This window comes from Benincasa hispida, chromosome 5 (assembly GCF_009727055.1).
Source record: "Benincasa hispida cultivar B227 chromosome 5, ASM972705v1, whole genome shotgun sequence".
NCBI classification, from domain to species: Eukaryota; Viridiplantae; Streptophyta; class Magnoliopsida; order Cucurbitales; family Cucurbitaceae; genus Benincasa; species Benincasa hispida.
In genome coordinates, this window is record NC_052353.1 from 32,392,198 (window position 1) to 32,409,300 (window position 17,103).

General features: G+C 37.3%; 2 protein-coding genes across 7 annotated transcripts in view; one reads left to right on the top strand and one right to left on the bottom strand.

Annotated features, from left to right (window-relative positions):
- LOC120077892 (fructose-1,6-bisphosphatase, cytosolic) overlaps nucleotides 1–9,223 on the bottom strand; it is an 18,155-nt gene extending 8,932 nt beyond the window's left edge. The window contains exons 1-5 of one of the 5 annotated variants that reach the window (XR_005481852.1): nucleotides 8,664–9,223; nucleotides 6,346–6,742; nucleotides 4,674–5,129; nucleotides 3,522–4,124; nucleotides 2,633–3,197 (exon numbers count right to left, since the gene is read on the bottom strand). Coding sequence is in view for 1 of the 5 variants with exons in the window: in XM_039031988.1 (XP_038887916.1) it covers nucleotides 4,729–5,129; nucleotides 6,346–6,742; nucleotides 8,664–9,077 (1,212 nt within the window). In the remaining 4 variants the exon portion in view is untranslated. Of the gene's footprint in view, nucleotides 1–2,632; nucleotides 4,125–4,479; nucleotides 5,130–6,345; nucleotides 6,743–8,663 lie in introns of those variants that run through there. The other 4 variants (XR_005481854.1, XR_005481851.1, XR_005481853.1 and 1 more) reach the window with 4 other exon arrangements.
- Nucleotides 9,224–13,518: 4,295 nt separating this feature from the next.
- Nucleotides 13,519–17,103, top strand: part of LOC120077140 (nicotinamidase 1-like) — a 16,760-nt gene continuing 13,175 nt past the window's right edge. Inside the window, exon 1 of one of the 2 annotated variants that reach the window (XR_005481737.1) lies at nucleotides 13,519–13,744. Coding sequence is in view for 1 of the 2 variants with exons in the window: in XM_039031042.1 (XP_038886970.1) it covers nucleotides 13,604–13,744 (141 nt within the window). In the remaining variant the exon portion in view is untranslated. The remainder of the gene's footprint in view (nucleotides 13,745–17,103) is intronic. The other variant, XM_039031042.1, reaches the window with a different exon arrangement.

Below are 17,103 nucleotides of genomic sequence, written 5' to 3' on the forward strand. Positions count from 1 at the left end.
TGAATTAAGGGAGCTAGCGCGGGAAGCCAAAGCACACGAGGCGGGCAAACGCAAGGTAACTGATGTGTTACCTAAAAAGACCAAAGGGAGAAAGCGCCAGTTTAGTGACATTCTTGCCGAGAAGAGCTTCTTCCCCGAATGCAACCCATTTCCGCCATATATAACCGAAACTGTGGACGCAATGGGATGGGGTCAACTATTCGTTGGGCATACGAGGATTTGGCCCAACCTTGTCCGCCAATTTTATAGCAGTGAGTTTGATATGGAGAGAAGTACGGCGTTCGTTGATGGTGTTTTGGTGTGCTTCTCAAATGAAAAAATTAATGAAGTGTTCAATATTACAAGTAACCCAGATGCAAAGGGAAATCACATGTTGGAACATCCGACTCCAAGCCAAGTAGAAGATGCGTTAAGAGTAGTGGCCAAACCTAGAAGCAAATGGCAAACACCAAGAAGTGGAGTAAAGATCTTAGCGTCCAAGAATCTAAAACCAGATGTAGGGAGGATAATAAGGGACCAGATCAAAGCATGATGAAACATTATCAAGATGAAACATTATAATGTTGAAACATTATCAAGAGAACGCGTCCTAGCCACTAACTGCATCATGCAGCGCATTCCTCTAGACGTAGGGAGGATAATAAGGGACCAGATCAAAGCCATTAAAGCCAAACCACGAGGACAACTCTATTTCCCTTGGCTGATCTGTGCGCTGTGTGAACACGAGGGCATCCCTCTAGGGGATGATTATGAGGAAATCGATGGTCTGATAGATATCAAGTTGATCAGGCGTCTGCTTCGTGGTTCGCCGCACCAGCCTGCCCTGCCTCATAAGGACGTGGCAGCCAGACCTCGACCCTCCAAACGCGCCCCTAAAAGAAGACGCGTCCGGGTGATTGAACGTAGCGATGAAGCTTCGGAGAATGAATATTACGAAGCGAAGCATACGTTTACTGATGAAGAAGTGCGACCAAACCTAAACATCCCTCTCCCAAACTCACTTTGGCCCCACAAGAAGGGATACTTGATCCAACGCAGCACGAGACTACCAATTTAGATCAAGAAATCCCTAGTCCCCCTCCTTCGCCCTTACCAGCGCCAATTCTAACTTTTGTGCCGCCTCTAATTATTTTTGAGCCAACCGGGTTAGGGTCAAGTAACGCACGAATTATTGAAGACCCAATTGAAATAACTGAAGAGCCAACACCGCCACAACCACGCATGGATATTGACGAGTTGAAAATTTTCATTAGTGATCAACTCAGACCACTGGCCGCGTCCATTGAAACTCTTCAACAACAAAATAGGGTTCTAAGGGATTACTTGCGGCAGCAAACAAGAAGAATGCAAGACCAGTTTGTCTACACAACGCAGTATATTAATCAGGTCCTGGTCGGAATGTTTGTCTTGCCACCGTTCCCTGCTCACCTAAGGAACCCTCTGCGCTTCATGGATGAAGACCCTGCAGAAGAATGCAGGGATGACGTGCCAGCACAATAAGTTTGGGGGTGTTGGTCACTTTGTTCTTTGTTTCTATTAATCTTTTGTATTTGTTTGCTATGTTTGTTTATTCCATTAGTTATCCAATGAAAATGAATGAAATTTCTATCATTTTTTATCTTTGCGTTTGTCCTTAGCATACTATGCTTTTTTTATTAGTCTTGTGCATTGTTTTACCTCAATAATATTAGCAATATGAAATTTATAAGTATAGAGTAGACGTTAGGAAAATAAACAAAGCCTGAACTTTTCTAAAAAGTCTATATGTTTTCTTTCTAACGCATGCAAGCTTTAAATCAAAACTCCTTTCGAAACTCTCAAAGTCTTTTTGAAATTTTGTTTCCCTTTTAGCAACGAGGATTTCAAAATTTTGTTCGTTGATTTCGTGATTCGAGCTTAGGAGTGTATTGTATAAAATAATTGGAAAAATAAGTGCAAATGTGAATGATGCGTCGATGCGTTTATGATGTGTTAGTGACGCATTGATGCGTTAGTGATGTGCAACAGGACGCATGACACTCCTCTATAGACGTTCAAGTTTTCCCAACTCAAATCCAAGTATAAATCCAACACAAGTTCCTGGTAAGTCCAGGGTCGAACTCAAGGATTCAAATTAAAACTAACACAAGGCCTTGCGTTGTAACTGTTGTAGAAATATCCTAAGTGTATGTAGAAATGAGGTATTTACACTAAGTTGTTGTGTATGTGTGCAAGAAGATACAAAAGGGTCGAGTAGAGAATGATGAGTCGTGTGAAAATGGAGTTTAATGCAAGTGATATGCGTCAATCTAAGTTAGATGTACACGATCAAGAATATGATGCGAATGAGATGACTTGTTTATCTCCGTTTATGCGTTAGACTCTATCCGGCACTTCTCAATGCAAATATCATACAATACCTAGCTCTAGGATGTATGCGCCAAACACAGGATGCAATAAAACACCAGTGCGTCGATCTCTAGATGTACTAAGCGTTTCTAACTTGATGCTGGCTTACTTATTCTCTCGAATAATTTAAGCTAAAGCTGCTTTTACCAATTGATTTAGTTGGCTTAAGCGTTCAAAATGGAATTTTGCATGAAGTTATAAATACATCCAACATAAACAAGAAATAATCAGTGACAAAGTATGATAGATCAAATATGTGAATTTATAAAGAAACTGATTATCTTTACAAAACCAATACTTAATCAAATGAGAAGATGAAAGCGATAAGTAAGATGAAATAAAAGAAGTCAAGTTGCGGAGTACAATCTCTTGTCCTCTTTGGCTCAATTCTGGTTCGTGTACAACCACTTGTGGAAGAATTGGAAGAAATGCCTCTCTCAAGCTCAGTTTCCTCCGCTCCTTGATCGACGATGGTGGTGGTTCTCTTCCCTCTTGTTCTTCTCGTCACCACAGCACAGCTCTACGGTTTCAGAATTATGTAATGAGTTAAAAGATTTAAGATTCTAAAGCTCCAGCCCTTTCATCTGGTGGGATTTCTTCTATTTATAAGCGTCTGTCTTTGTCAACTTAATGATAGGCAGCATTAAATTCTATACCCTGGTCGATCGCCTGACACTCAGATGCTTTTCAAACGCCGCCCGCTACAGATGCCCATGCTTGCAAGTGGTGATTTGACACAAACAGCCTGAATCAATGAATCTTCCTTGCGTTGAATCCCTCCGATGCATGCCCCATGCATTAGAATTTGCCTGCAGTACTTTTCTTAATCATGCATTAGACTTTGTTGAGATCCTACAATATCATGCGTTAGTGCCGCAGTATTTTAGCAATAAACATTTTTTTGCATGAGTTTGATAGTGTTCGAGTAATTCAATGCGTTTCTTTTAAAAATGATGAAATTTTATCATTAAATGCCCTAATTTTTCCAACTTTTGAGCCACAATAACTTGTATTTCTACAAGTTATCACTGGGCAATAGTACTGATTCCAACCGTACTCAGGTTGGTCGTACTGTCAACTGAGGAGAGCCCAGGCAGGATATTTGTACTGGGTAAAATAGGGAAAGAATTTACCGGGTTTTCATCTGGGTATTGGGTCGAGCCACCATGATTGGACGCGACTGGAAAAGAAGCTCCTACGGACAGCTGGACAGAGGCAGAAGCAGCCGTAAAAGCTGGACTCAATCTGCCGGTTGGATAACTCACAAACGGAGGCTGCTCTGCTGCTCAACTCGACACACAGGAAGGCATCGACTGGGTAGGAACTTGAACGATCGGCATGAACGGCGCGACCGGCGCGGACGAAGAGCTCGACAGCAACCCACCGACGCGGCTCGGCCCGATCGAGCGTATCTAATCGACGAAGGCTACTTCGGTTTGGGACGACGCGGACGGTGCGATCGAGCATCTCTGATTGTCAAAGGCAGCTTCAATCTGGAACGACACAGACGACCCTCCCTCATGCAGCAGCTGGAACATCTCGACAAGGTTAAATCTCTCCTCTACTAGCAGCGGCTGGGATCAGCTATGGTAGGGCGGCTTGGAGATACTCCTTCACAGCCGCTTGAATGGCTGTCTTCATGTTAACACTCAGAGCTCCGTCGGTTCCCATGGGGTTTGTTGAAGAAGTCTGTGGTTGGTTCTCATCGATGACGGCTAGGGTTTCGTCGCCTAGCTCTGATACCATGTTAAAAATAAAAGAGTAGGGAAGAGAATAATAACACAGTTACGTGGAAACCCTAGTACAGGGAGAAAAACCACGAGACACTGATTTTTATTATTAATTCTAATACACAAAGTATAAGAAATAGGCCAAATAAATAGACTAGTGGGAAGCTCTAGGGTATACACAATTACTAAAATATCCCTAGGATTACAAGCTGTTTTTCGACAATATCTAATGGATAACATTGATTCATCTCTCATGGACAAAAATATTGATATGTCGATGGAACTTTAATACATGCTTATAACCATTTATATACATATATATATGGGGGTTATAAACGAAAAACAAAGAGAAGTCTATGAATTAGTTCAAATATGGATTGTTTGGATCTTCATAGAAGCTCAAAATGTTGTCCTACCAGTAAAAGATCATTATTCAGATTGCAAATGTCTATAATTCACATGCTGTCAGAATTTACTGTTAATATTCTACATTTTATATACACCTCCCAATAAAGCATGCGAAGCCACTGAAAATTTCAAAATCTAGAGACTGACCTTTTTGTTTTGAAGATTGATTTTTACATTTTAAACTTCATTGTCAATCACAACTTCAAACTTCATAACCAGGATTCACTTTCTGCTGTACATCTCCATAGCTTTCAAGCTCCTCCATGTCCTCCAAACTCCCTAAGAACAAAGGCAACCTTTGATGCAGCTTACCTGGCTGCATTGAGAGAATTCGGTTTTTACCATCTGAACCTCGGCCTCCAGCTTGCTCGACGAGGAGGCTAAGAGGGTTTGCTTCATATACTAAACGAAGATGGTCTCTTGGATTCATTGCCACTCCCCCGTACAATAAAGTTCGATGGAGATCAGCAACCAGAGAACATATGTAACGGGCAGAGTACTTCTTTGGATTTTTGCCTTTCCCCTGTCTGATTGTGTCGATATATTGCCGCAATCCTTCTGGCCAATCGAAATATCTTGCATCATTTACGGAATATATTTGCCCTGAAGAATAAGTAGTTGGAATAAGGTCCAAAAGATCCCCATATTGTCTGTTGAAACGTTGATAATTCAATAGTGGGAAAGAAATATAAGTTTTGAATACTCCCAAAATCTGCTCGTCTAAAAGCGCTCCAAGCTACTAAACATAATCGTTCTATTAACACTAAAAAACTCCTTATCTAATGACTAATATGTCCAAATATTCACAACATTTAAGTACGTGTAGTGTATAGATCTACAGCGTCATTCCCCAACAAGTAGCTGAAAATGGATCACCAATTCAGTGAATTCTAACAGGAAAGCAAGTTGAAGCAAAGAAGGGCTATAGCTAGAGCCATTTTTCTTTTTTTTTTTTTTGGACTATAAGAAAACGAGTCATATGGGAAAAGGTTGCAATATAAGGAAATCCCACTACAAAAAATTATTCTAATTCTCCCTATTATTTCATTTAAGATAGAAACAACTGCTCTCAGGAAAAAAAATGAAAGAATAAGACATACAAAAGCTAAGTCCACAAAAACCTCACTTAAGAAAGGCTAAAGGGTTTCCAACTAAGTAATATGTTACCTAGAGAATCTAACTAAGTAAGATATTACCCAAAAATTCTTTAAGCCCGAAGTCCAAAGAGAAACATGGAACCTCACCAAGGACCAAATTTCACTAAGGCCCCTATCCACATCTCTAAATAATCTATTGTTCCTCTCCACCAAAAGATGAAACCCGAAACTGCTGCATTATATTGGCCATCAATGTTCTTCAGTTACTTATGGTTTCTCTTTACTCTCTAAAGGCTCATTTACTTTGGGTAAATGCAGTAAAAGCTTTCCTCTCTAGCTTATGGATGGAAAGGAACCAACGAATTTGTTCAGATAAATATCGCTCTTGGATGGACATTTATTATTCAACTCGCTGCAATGCCTCACTTTGGTGCTCTTTATCCAAACCTTTTGAGGGATACTCTCTTCCAGATATCATCTTAAATTGGGTTGTTTTTATTGATGCTCAATAGGGTCTTGCTATTTCTTTTTATTCATTTTCAACCTTGTTCTTTTATTCAATTTTGTATTTATTTAACTTTTCTTGTCACTAGTATTTCACTCCCTTTCGGATTTTGTTTCCCTTAAACATTAGTTTCTTTTCATTTCATTAAGGAAAAGTTTTGCCTCTTGTTAAAAAAAATATTGTGTTATATTTTGAACCATGGAATCTGACATGTTACCTCGAGGAGGGATTTTGATATGAGGATGAGTCAGAATGAAGTCTCCTGTTGAATGGTCCAGTGTAAATGCATGTGTCCCGGAACCAAAGCTGGCACAAAGTATTGTGGCTGATGAGTAGAGAACATATCCAGCTGCCAAAAGTTTAGACCCACTCTGTAGAGAATTAAGCACGGCCTTCTCTTCTCTTGGTAAATTATCGAGTTCAACAAGACGTTTATAAACCCCAAAAATTGTGCCCGTAGGTATCGATGCATCAATATTTCGAGAACCATCAAGAGGATCTGTTACCACCACAAATGGGCCATCATCTCTAATCCAAACTGGTTCATCATCTTCTTCTGAAGCCATCACAGCAACTTTTCCGGAATTTCTAAGGGATGATAAGATGATTTCATTCTGTAAAAAAGAAGAGAGATTGTTTCCAGAATTTAGTTTTTTTTTTTTTTTTCTTCAGGACGTATTTGCAAAGAAAACTGAACACCTAGGTTGCTAGACTAGAAAACCTGAACAGTAACTGAATCATAATATCCGGAATATTTTAGCAAGTTATATGTTTTGCAATTTAGGCCTTCAAAATCCAAGTGTCTCAACAGGGTTAAAATATAGCTTTGATTCCTATAATTTATCTAATTTTTAATATGTTTACATTAGTCAATCAAGTCTTCAAGAAGCCCCAATTTCATCCTTACCGTTAAATGTAGGTTATGAATTAATGAAAAAAAATGGAATAGAAACTAGTTTTTTGCCCCATAACCTCTTGTATAAAGTAGTTGATGACATTGAGATGACACGATAGACATATTTAACATTACCTATTTAAAAGTTTCAAAAATAAGGTTAGATTGTGATCTATAGTCAGAAAAGTGGAAAGAAGTCAAGAAGATTAAAATAGATCTCGTAGCATTCACGATCCTACATTCCAGACAACAAGAAAATGAGTCAGGCACTTTGTTATTAAAGATTTTGATGGTAAACACTAAATTTATTTAGGACCTACAAATATTCTAATACTCCGGGAACTAAAATAGAAGGAAATTACTAAATTAAAAATAAGGGTAAACTTTAGTAACAAAGTAACACAGTTATATTTGAACCTTAGAACTTTTAAAACTTGAACCACCAAAAGGGAAAGGAATTTATATTTCAGTGACCTAATAAAGATAATAGAAAGAGACTGTTAAATCTGAAATTGCTCTCGTTTAGTTGGAACTGCTACATTCATTGTTTTTTAGTTGCTATACTACAAGTAAGGAAAATTACAAAAAAATACATTTGAACTGTCCGTTTACCCTTTGTCTTAAAAACATCCTTATTCTTTCAAAAGTTGCAATACTATCCATGACCAACGCTCTAGCTTTTAGCCTTGAGACTTATGCCTTCGTTGAACCATAAGATGTTTACGCCTCTGATAAAAGAGACTTACACCCTTGTGAAAACACACCGAGGCTTAAAATCTCTATGCCTCATTGAATGATTAGAAAAATAATAGTGATTTGCCTAATTCTTAAAAAAAGTTAAGGTTTGAGTTGTGACAATTTGAACTAGGACTACTTTTACTATTGTGACTTTAAAAACATTGAAGACAAATTTATGGTATAACTCTATCATATTAATGATAACAATAGTGATGATAAAGATATCCTTTTAGAGTTTTTGATTAAGTAAAATTGCAGAGGTAAATTCTTTTTACACTTTATATGACTATTATGTTTAGCAATACTTTGTCATACCAATTTAGGATTTGTAAAATGTTTTTAATTCACTAAAAAACATTGGCTACAATGTTGAATGGAAATTGGGACCAAGAATGGTGTGGTGGTGGCCTGGAACGAATTGGGACTTCACACACCATTACATCTTTTCACCTCACATCACATGTTCCAACTTAAGTTCAAGATTTCTACTCCAAGGATAGTTTTGAAAAGTCAAGGGTATGATTTCAATATTTGAAAAAATATGAGTAGTTTTGAAACAAAGTCAATTTAGGGAATATTAACCACAGACAATTTGGACACTGAAACAAAGTCAACCTTAAAGTTTATAAGATTTAGTACAATGCTTACGAAATTCAAGAACTATTGAAAGAGGCAACAAGACTGCTAAAGCTGGGCTTGAGCTTATATAGTGGAAACTGAAAGATCCATGGTGCTTCAGTTGATAGAACTAATTAACCAGACAAGTTGATGCAGAAAACTAAAAGACAACCTCGATAACAATAAGATTAAGAAAACTACGCATTCAAACTTCAACGACTAAAGACAGAGTAAAACAGATAGCCAATTCAATCAATATCCATAATCAATTGAAATTTGCTTACAGACACAATGTCGAGCGGCTTGGGTGCATCCCTCTCCGACCCAACAACCACACCTCCGCCGGCAGCCAAACCCGCCAGATATTGAAGATCGGAACTGAAGGGAGAAGCAACGAGAGCGGCAATTTTCTTGCAAGCATACTGAATATGAGTCAACAGCAGCACTAAATCATCTCCCAAACCAATCCCTCCCTTACCCACAAAATCAGTCAAAGTACAGAGGCCATCAATGGCTGCCCCGCTCGAATCTGCCCCTGTTCGAGACCCGACGGCGAGCCCAGAAGGCGAAGAAGCCATAGCTATGGGGACGCGAAGCTTAGATGGAGAGGGGAAATGGCGGATTATTGGAGGGAAACGAGGGAGATTTGAGGGAAAAGCAACGGGGGGATTGAAAGGGGGAATGGCGGTGGTTTGCATTGTATTATCGTGTGGATTGGTTTTGGCTTCTGGGATTTGGCGGAAGCTGATGGGATCATAATGGGCGATGGAACTGCGATTCGCCACTTCAGAATAAGTTGGGTAAGATGAACTTTGGTGACCGTGGCATTGGTGGGTAATAATCCCGACCGTAATGACTATAAATTATTTATCAAAATATAGGACAAAATTCTAATTATATATCATAGACGCGTCGTGAACTTGAGAATATAAAGAGAATATGAATACCAATAAAATATAATATTAAAATAAATATAATATAATATAATAATAAATTAAATATATGAAATAAATAAATAATAAAAGTAAATAAAATAAAAATAAATAAATTTCTCCCCTTTCTCCAATCTTTTTGGATTTTACTCAATGTGTGTATGTATTCCTAAGGCCACCAAATGCTACTATTTATAAGCAATTTAGCAAGTAGAAGGTAGATTACATGGACACTAATAACGTGTAATATTGATACACATGGACAACACTTTGAAAAATGAGGACATGACACATAGTCAATTGACACTAAGCATAAGCATCTAATATGCATATATTATCATAATATTTATAATACTCCTCCTTAGATGCTCATTATATATATAAAATATGTCTCGTTAAAACCTTACTAGGAAAAAACTCATCGGGAAAAAAATCTTAGTGAAGGAAAAAAAAGTAAATATTTCATATAATCTAATACTCTTAAAAAGAATAACATTGCATAAATCAAACTGCCGATGACAAATCTCTAAGTCGTCACATTCTAATATTGGGTACCAATTTCTCAAAGGTTGCTGTTGGTAATGATTTTGTAAATAAGTCTGCTAGATCATCCTTTTAACAAATTTGTTGTACAATAATGTCATCATTTTCTTCAAGATCATGAGTGTAAAAAAGCTTTGGTGAAATATATTTTGTTCTATCTCCTTTAATACATCCTCCTTTGATTTTAGATATGCATATTATATGATGGGCTTTGACATGTCTGGAACAATTTCCAGACCAGTCAAGAATTTTCTGAGCCAAACAGCTTCTTTAGCAGCTTCACAAGCCGCTATATACTCAGCCTCCATGGTGGAGTCCGCGATGCTCCCCTGCTTGGTGCTTTGCCATACTACTGCCCCTCCATTAAGAGTGAATACTAATCCGGATGTGGATTTCTTAGAATTCCTATCAGTTTGAGCATCAGAGTTTGTGTATTCTGTAAGAATCAAATCCTTAGAACCATACGTGAGCATATAGTCCCTCGTTCTTCGTAAATACTTGAGGATATTCTTAACGGTTGTCCAGTGATCTAATCTTGAATTAGATTGATATCTACTGACTATCCCCACTGCGTAGCAAATTTCAAGTCTAGTACATAACATCGCATACATCAAACTGCCGACGATAGATGCATATGGGATCCGTCTCATCTCCTCAACCTCTTGAGGTGTCTTAGAACACTGTTCCTTAGACAATGTAACTCCATGCCTGGAAGGTAATAAGCCCTCTTAGAATTCTACATTGAATATTTGAAAAGCATCTTGTCAATATACGATGCCTGAGACAGTGCTAGCATTTTTTTCTTTCGATCTCGAAAGATCTGAATACCCAGAACAAACCGAGCTTCTCCCAAATCTTTCATTTGGAATTGGGTCGCTAGCCAGTTCTTAACTGTAGTCAGTAAACCTACATCATTCCCAATGAGTAGGATATCATCTACATACAACACTAGAAAAACTACTGAATTGTTGATGATCTTCTTGTATACACAAGGCTCATCAACATTTTAATCAAAGTAATAAGATTTGATCGCAGTATCAAACCTTATGTTCTAATATCGAGATGCTTGTTTCAGTCCATAAATGGACTGATTAAGCTTACAAACCTTTTGCTCTTGACCTTAGGTTATGAATCCCTCAGACTGCACCATATAAATGCAACTAAAATATCACTTATTTTGTAGACAAAGTGAATAAAATATCATAAATTTTATTAATCATATAAAAAGTTTATTCATACAATGTTTACAAACTATAGAACCCTATGAGATTTAGGGTATCACATAAAGAGTTTGTTCATACAATGTTTATAAAGAGTTTGTTCATACAATGTTATTGATATTTTATTTAATTTTGTCTTATTAACCCTAAAATCCAATAAACTAACATCCTAGGTTGTCTTATGAGTCTTGAACTGTATATAGAGACATATAGAGATCAATGTACATGATACAGCCGGGTTTATAGTATAGAGGTAAGATTGGGTACCTTATCCTGGTAACACTATGGATACGACCCACTTTGTATTTGATACAAATACAGGGATCCAATGCATTCTTGTAGGAGACACACGAGTGGGGGTATCCTAGGCAATGAGTTTGCACAAGACCGGATCGTGAAATAGTAACCACTAGATGTAATTTCGTTGACTAGTTCGGTTTCTATTTCAATAGGATGACCTAGGCAACTTAGTCGTACTCTTGAGTATATTATGAACTTCTGTCACGAGGGATTGTCCTTTGATTTGTATGGGTGAGAGTGACCAGTTCACCTACTTAATATGCCTACCATTTTGGGGATAAGACCAAATGGGTAGTTGGGAACATAATCATACAATATGGATTTCATTCCTTCCCGACTTAAGGGTAAGTAGATGAGTCTTTCTTTAAGTGGTGTATCCAGGACTTGAATAAAAGGCCCTACCCTCTCCCTGGCCCAAGAGGGGTTTCTATTTAATGGTTGGACCATAAACAGGTTGTTCATTAGAGGAGCATTGGTACTTAAGGATGTAAAGGTAACCTAGGGGTAAAACGATAATTTGATCCAGCTGGTGTTATGAACACTCGTGAAGAACTAACTTGCTAGACACAAAAACATTGAATCAGGAAGGGATTCATAAACTAATCGTCCAAAGTTGAATCAATGGATTTCAATTAGTCAAATCGATTTTCATATATATCCCAACTTTTTTCGTTTTTAAACTTGAAAATTCTTAGGGGGTGTTTGTTTCAGGGGTTGGAATTGGATGGGTTAGTTATCCTAAGCCCAACCCTCGTTTGAGGCAAAGATCTAGGAAGCCTTGACTTCTTATATCTTTTCCCATGGGGTTTAAATAGTAAACACTATTCAAATCCATGGTGTTATCTTTTTTTTTTTTTTTTTTTTTTTATCTAATTTAATCTAGGAAGTATGTCAGGCAAGCTCTGGACACCACCTTTGGTGACCACCGTCGGCCAATTCTAGCTGCCACCCTTCGGCGATTCCTGCCAGCTAACTTCGGCCGCCACATTCGGCAACCGCCACCCGCTAACTTCGATCGTCATTTCGGTGACTGTCATCGGTCAACCTCTGGCCTCCACCTTTGACGATTACCGAGGAGTTTTTATCGAAAGTGTTTAAATAAAAACTAATTTTTGAAAGATATTTTTTTTCTAAGTCATTGCAAACACATTATTAAACTGCAATTGTATAATTAGGTGTATTTATTTAGTTTGTATATGTTGAAAGTCCTAATTTAATTTAATAACATTTTCATTTTTTTCATTGGTCAATTTAACTAGTTCGAAGACTTAAAATCACTTTCTAAACGTAGAGGTTTAAAATGTTTAAAACAACTTAGCAACTAAAGAAAAATTAAAACTAAAAAATTTATGATATTTTATTCCTCAAATGTAATTTGTCAAAAAAAATTATAATTTTTCAATAATTTAATTTAATATTAAAATACTAGTTTATTTCAATTTTAAGTTAGCGTATTATGGTAAAAAAAAAAGTTTGATCATTTTCAAATTAGTTAGTGACAAAAGCCTATGAAATTTTATTTCAAAATCTAATAAAATTAAAATATCAAACTATTAAAACAATAAATTAAATAAAATTATAATTCTAGTCAAAATCTCTATTTCAAATTTTTTTTTATAAAATATTTTTCTAAAATTTTTAGTTTATTTTAGATTTAACTATAGTAAAATAATTAAGATGACAAATTTAAACTAATCTAAAATCGAATAGTGATTAAACATCATAAAATATTTCACAAACTAAAGATTTATAAATTACCCTCCATTTACTAGTTAAGTCTGCACTTCAAACACAAACTTCTTGAATTCAGACTTCCAAAACCTGTAGTCCAAACATAATTTTTTTAAACTCAAACAACCTAAATCTCTCAACCCAATTTCAAGCTTAACATTGTCAGATTTAAGATTCCAAAGTTGTGTGCCAAACGTCCTATATATACATATATGTACATTGAAAATTAAAAAAATATTTTAATTTGCATAGAAGAAAGCAAGATTGAAGATATTTTTGTGTGATTGCATCCTCAGCACAGTGAGTGAAGAAATCTCCTCTCTTACGCGACAAAGAGATCCAAAAATTCAAAGATAATGACGTTTTTCTTTTGACTTTTTGAAATCAAATCTCATTTATTTTAACAGCATCTGAACAATAATTGAACGGTGAACTCTCTTTCTCATCTCTTCGGTTGCCTCTACATCTTCTCTCCGATTTCTTAAAAGAAAAAAAGAAATGGTATCGAGCGCCATTGATCTTTTGAAGAACGAGATTCCGCTGGAGCAGGAATCTGTGGTTTTGTCTGAAGATGCTGTGAACGGTCTTGTTCTCGTTGATCTTATCAATGGCTTCTGTACTGTGGGCGCTGGAAATCTGGTAGAGTTATTTTTGTTGATGTATTGCACTCTATCTGTTTGATAATATGCCTATGCGGTTTTACTTGAATTTTTTGTAGCACACAAGCTGTTTGATGTTATGCTTCTGTGAATTTATCAAAGAATTTGGAATTTTTGGACTTTCTTGCTTCTTTGGAACATAATTTGTTTGGGAATTTCGTAATAGGTCAAATTTTGAGGCCCACTTGAAATTTGGCCCATCTTTAAAAAACACTGGAATTTTGGACTTTTGATGATGTCAACCGTGTGTGAAATGTCTGTTTAGTCCTCAAAATGTTCGAAGACGCATCCCAGATTCTCGCTCGTTCATCTCTTTCTCACTCATTCTTCTTGTTCATTCCTCTCGTTGGATTGCTCATAGGAAGCACTCGACCCAGATTCTCGCGCATTCCTCTCGTTTTTACCTCTTCTTCTCGTGCCTTTCTCTCGTTCATCTTCGAATAGAAATCAAACGTTTTAAATCTCAATTTTCAATCCGACCCCCTTATTCCAATCGCTTCATCTTCTTTTCTCTCATTTTTGCGTTTCGTTCTTTATCAATTTCCTGTCAATTTGCATGTAATTAATAGCTTTTGTACGAATTTCCAAATACTTTGAAAAACCCACAATTCTTTTTTAGTAAGAAGTGTTGTGCACGCTAAGTCCTGCTAAGGTAACAAAACATTTTGACCAAATCGTGTATCATCCGTTCTCATAAAATGTTCTCCCTAAAAAAAACTCATAACATTTAGCTGTAAAGTTTCCCAAAAATATGAATTTGTAACATTCTAATCACTAAATCAACAATGTTGGTTGGTGTTGCAATGAATGGTATAACCAGGTGTACCCTCTGGCATATGCTATCATCGACAATGAGATTGATCGATCATGGAAGTGGTTTATGACGAATTTGAAAGCTGCAATTGGAGAATGCCCTAATCTTGTGTTTGTTTCAGTTCAACACCAGATTATCACCAATGCAGTTGATGCTGTATTCCCAACAACATTTCATGGACTTTGTACATTCCACTTAAAGAGGAATATCAATAAAAACTTCAAGGATGAGGCAGTGGGCAAATTGTTTGATAGTGCAGCAAGAGCGTATCAGGAGTTCACTTTCAAAAGATATTGGGACCAAATATTGGAGTTTAAGAATGGTAGTCTTGGAAGGTATTTAGAGGATGTGGGTGTCGAGCGGTGGGTATGATGTTATCAATATACAAATCGATATTATAACATGACGAACAATAGTACCAAGTGTTTCAATTCGGTGACGAAAGAAGCGAGGAAACTGCCAATAACAACACTACTGGAATACATAAGGTGTTTGATACAGCAATGGTTCTATGAGCGATGGAATATTTGGTCAGTTAGTGCATTGATACATTCAAAATATGCGGAGAAAATTATATCATTGGAGTGTGAGAAAGCCAGGCGATACTGAGTCAACCCAATCGATTGTTATAAGTTCCATGTGAAAGATGGTGGGTTAGACGGTATTGTCAGCCATCACACACGTGAGTGTAGTTGCAGACAGTTTCAATGTTTGGAGATTCCACATTCGTAGAGAGTGGAATATCAACCCATTCACCCTATGTAGCAGGTTTTATTCTGTGGAGTCACTTGTCCTTGCATACACAGAATCAATATCTCCACTTGGGCATGTGACTGAACGGAAGAAACCGCCAGAGTATGCTGACATTAAGATCCTTCAACCGAACAGGGTTGTTCAAGTAGGACGAAGGCGAGTACAGAGGATCCTATTTGCTGGAGAACATCAGGCCCCAGAAAATGCAAATGATGTGGTGGTGTTGGCCACAATAGACAGACTTGTAATGAGCCACTTGTGAATATAGATGGCCAAGTTTGTTAGCATTCACAAGTTGTACTAATTTTTACATTCATAAGTTGTACTGTTTTTTACATTCACAATTTGTACTGTTTTTTACATTCACAATTTGCACAAATAAGTATACAACTTGAAAAATACAATCTAGTAAATGAATATATCAGCCCATAGCTCACAAGCATACTAGAATCTAAAGTATGTCATCTTCTCTTGAACCAACACCCCTTTTGTTAGAGATCTGATAACCATATGCTAAAAAAATTTTAAACAGCTGATACCACAATCTAATGTATTGCGACCTTGTATATCTCCTATTTCTGCACGATAAACTTGCCACGAGTCATGATCTAAGTATGGTTTCTTTTGATAGAGCATGCAAAAGTCAGCCAATGACGACAATGTATGTGTCAAAGGCATCGACATTAGTGCAATATCATTCACCGAGATGTACAATGGCATGGAATCATATAACAATATACGTCATCTGTTCACGTTAATCACAATCAGGAGCTAATGTTCACGTAAGTTGATTGCACTATCACGTAGTCTACGTCAACCCATCCTAGTTGGTGATTCGACTCCAAACCAAGCACAAGGTTAGTTACACTAACTTCTTTCGCCCATACAGTCTCGGCTTCTTCCTCGATCCTATCATATATGGATTTGAACAAGCTTTCAGGTGTGAAAAAGTTTAAACGACGTTGTTGGTAAAGAATGAATGAATTGTTAATGAACTAAGTATACAAAATAAATTAGTGAATGAATTAATTGAAAAAGCTTATACATACCAATATTCCCGATGGGAACGTCGTGAACTTATGGACGCATATCGCAGGCTGAGTGTCACAGTCATACTTGTCCAAGGCCTGTTGCCCATGGCCACATGCCCGATCCAACCCCTTCTAGCATACTTTCATATCTTGTATTATATTAGCTTAGTTAGCTTGCTTTCTTTATATTTTCATTGTAAGTGACCACTCGCCCTTTTGCATATGCAAGGGCGCCAGTTGGCTTTTTGTTCAAAATGCACTATATGGGGATAAGACTAATCATCACTTCCCCATACCCGGAGTAGTACTCTATAAACTGTTGTTGTTGCTTATTGCTTTCTAACCTACTAAAATCTTTCTTTCTTTATTCACACTCACAAAAACTTCTTACGAAAACCTTTTCTCCAAACCCGTTTTCTAAAACCGTTTTCCCTAAAACTGGGGTGGAGATTGCGAGAGGCACTCGGTGTGCCACTGACAGTCCGTATTCGAGTTGCCTGACTTGTTCGTGAGTGGGAACAAGTGCCACACAATCGCTAAGAGAAGCTTCCGAAAGAGCAATTGTGACAGTTGGTATCAGAGCCAAGTCGGCTCACAGAGGGAAGATCAGTGATCATGTCGACAACGAAGAACCTGAACAAGTCCCATGTGGATAGGTTGGTAGAGATGGAAGAGCAAATGCTCTACCTGAGAGAGGTCCCGAATAATGTCTGTTTCCTAGAGACTCGGCTACAAGAAGTT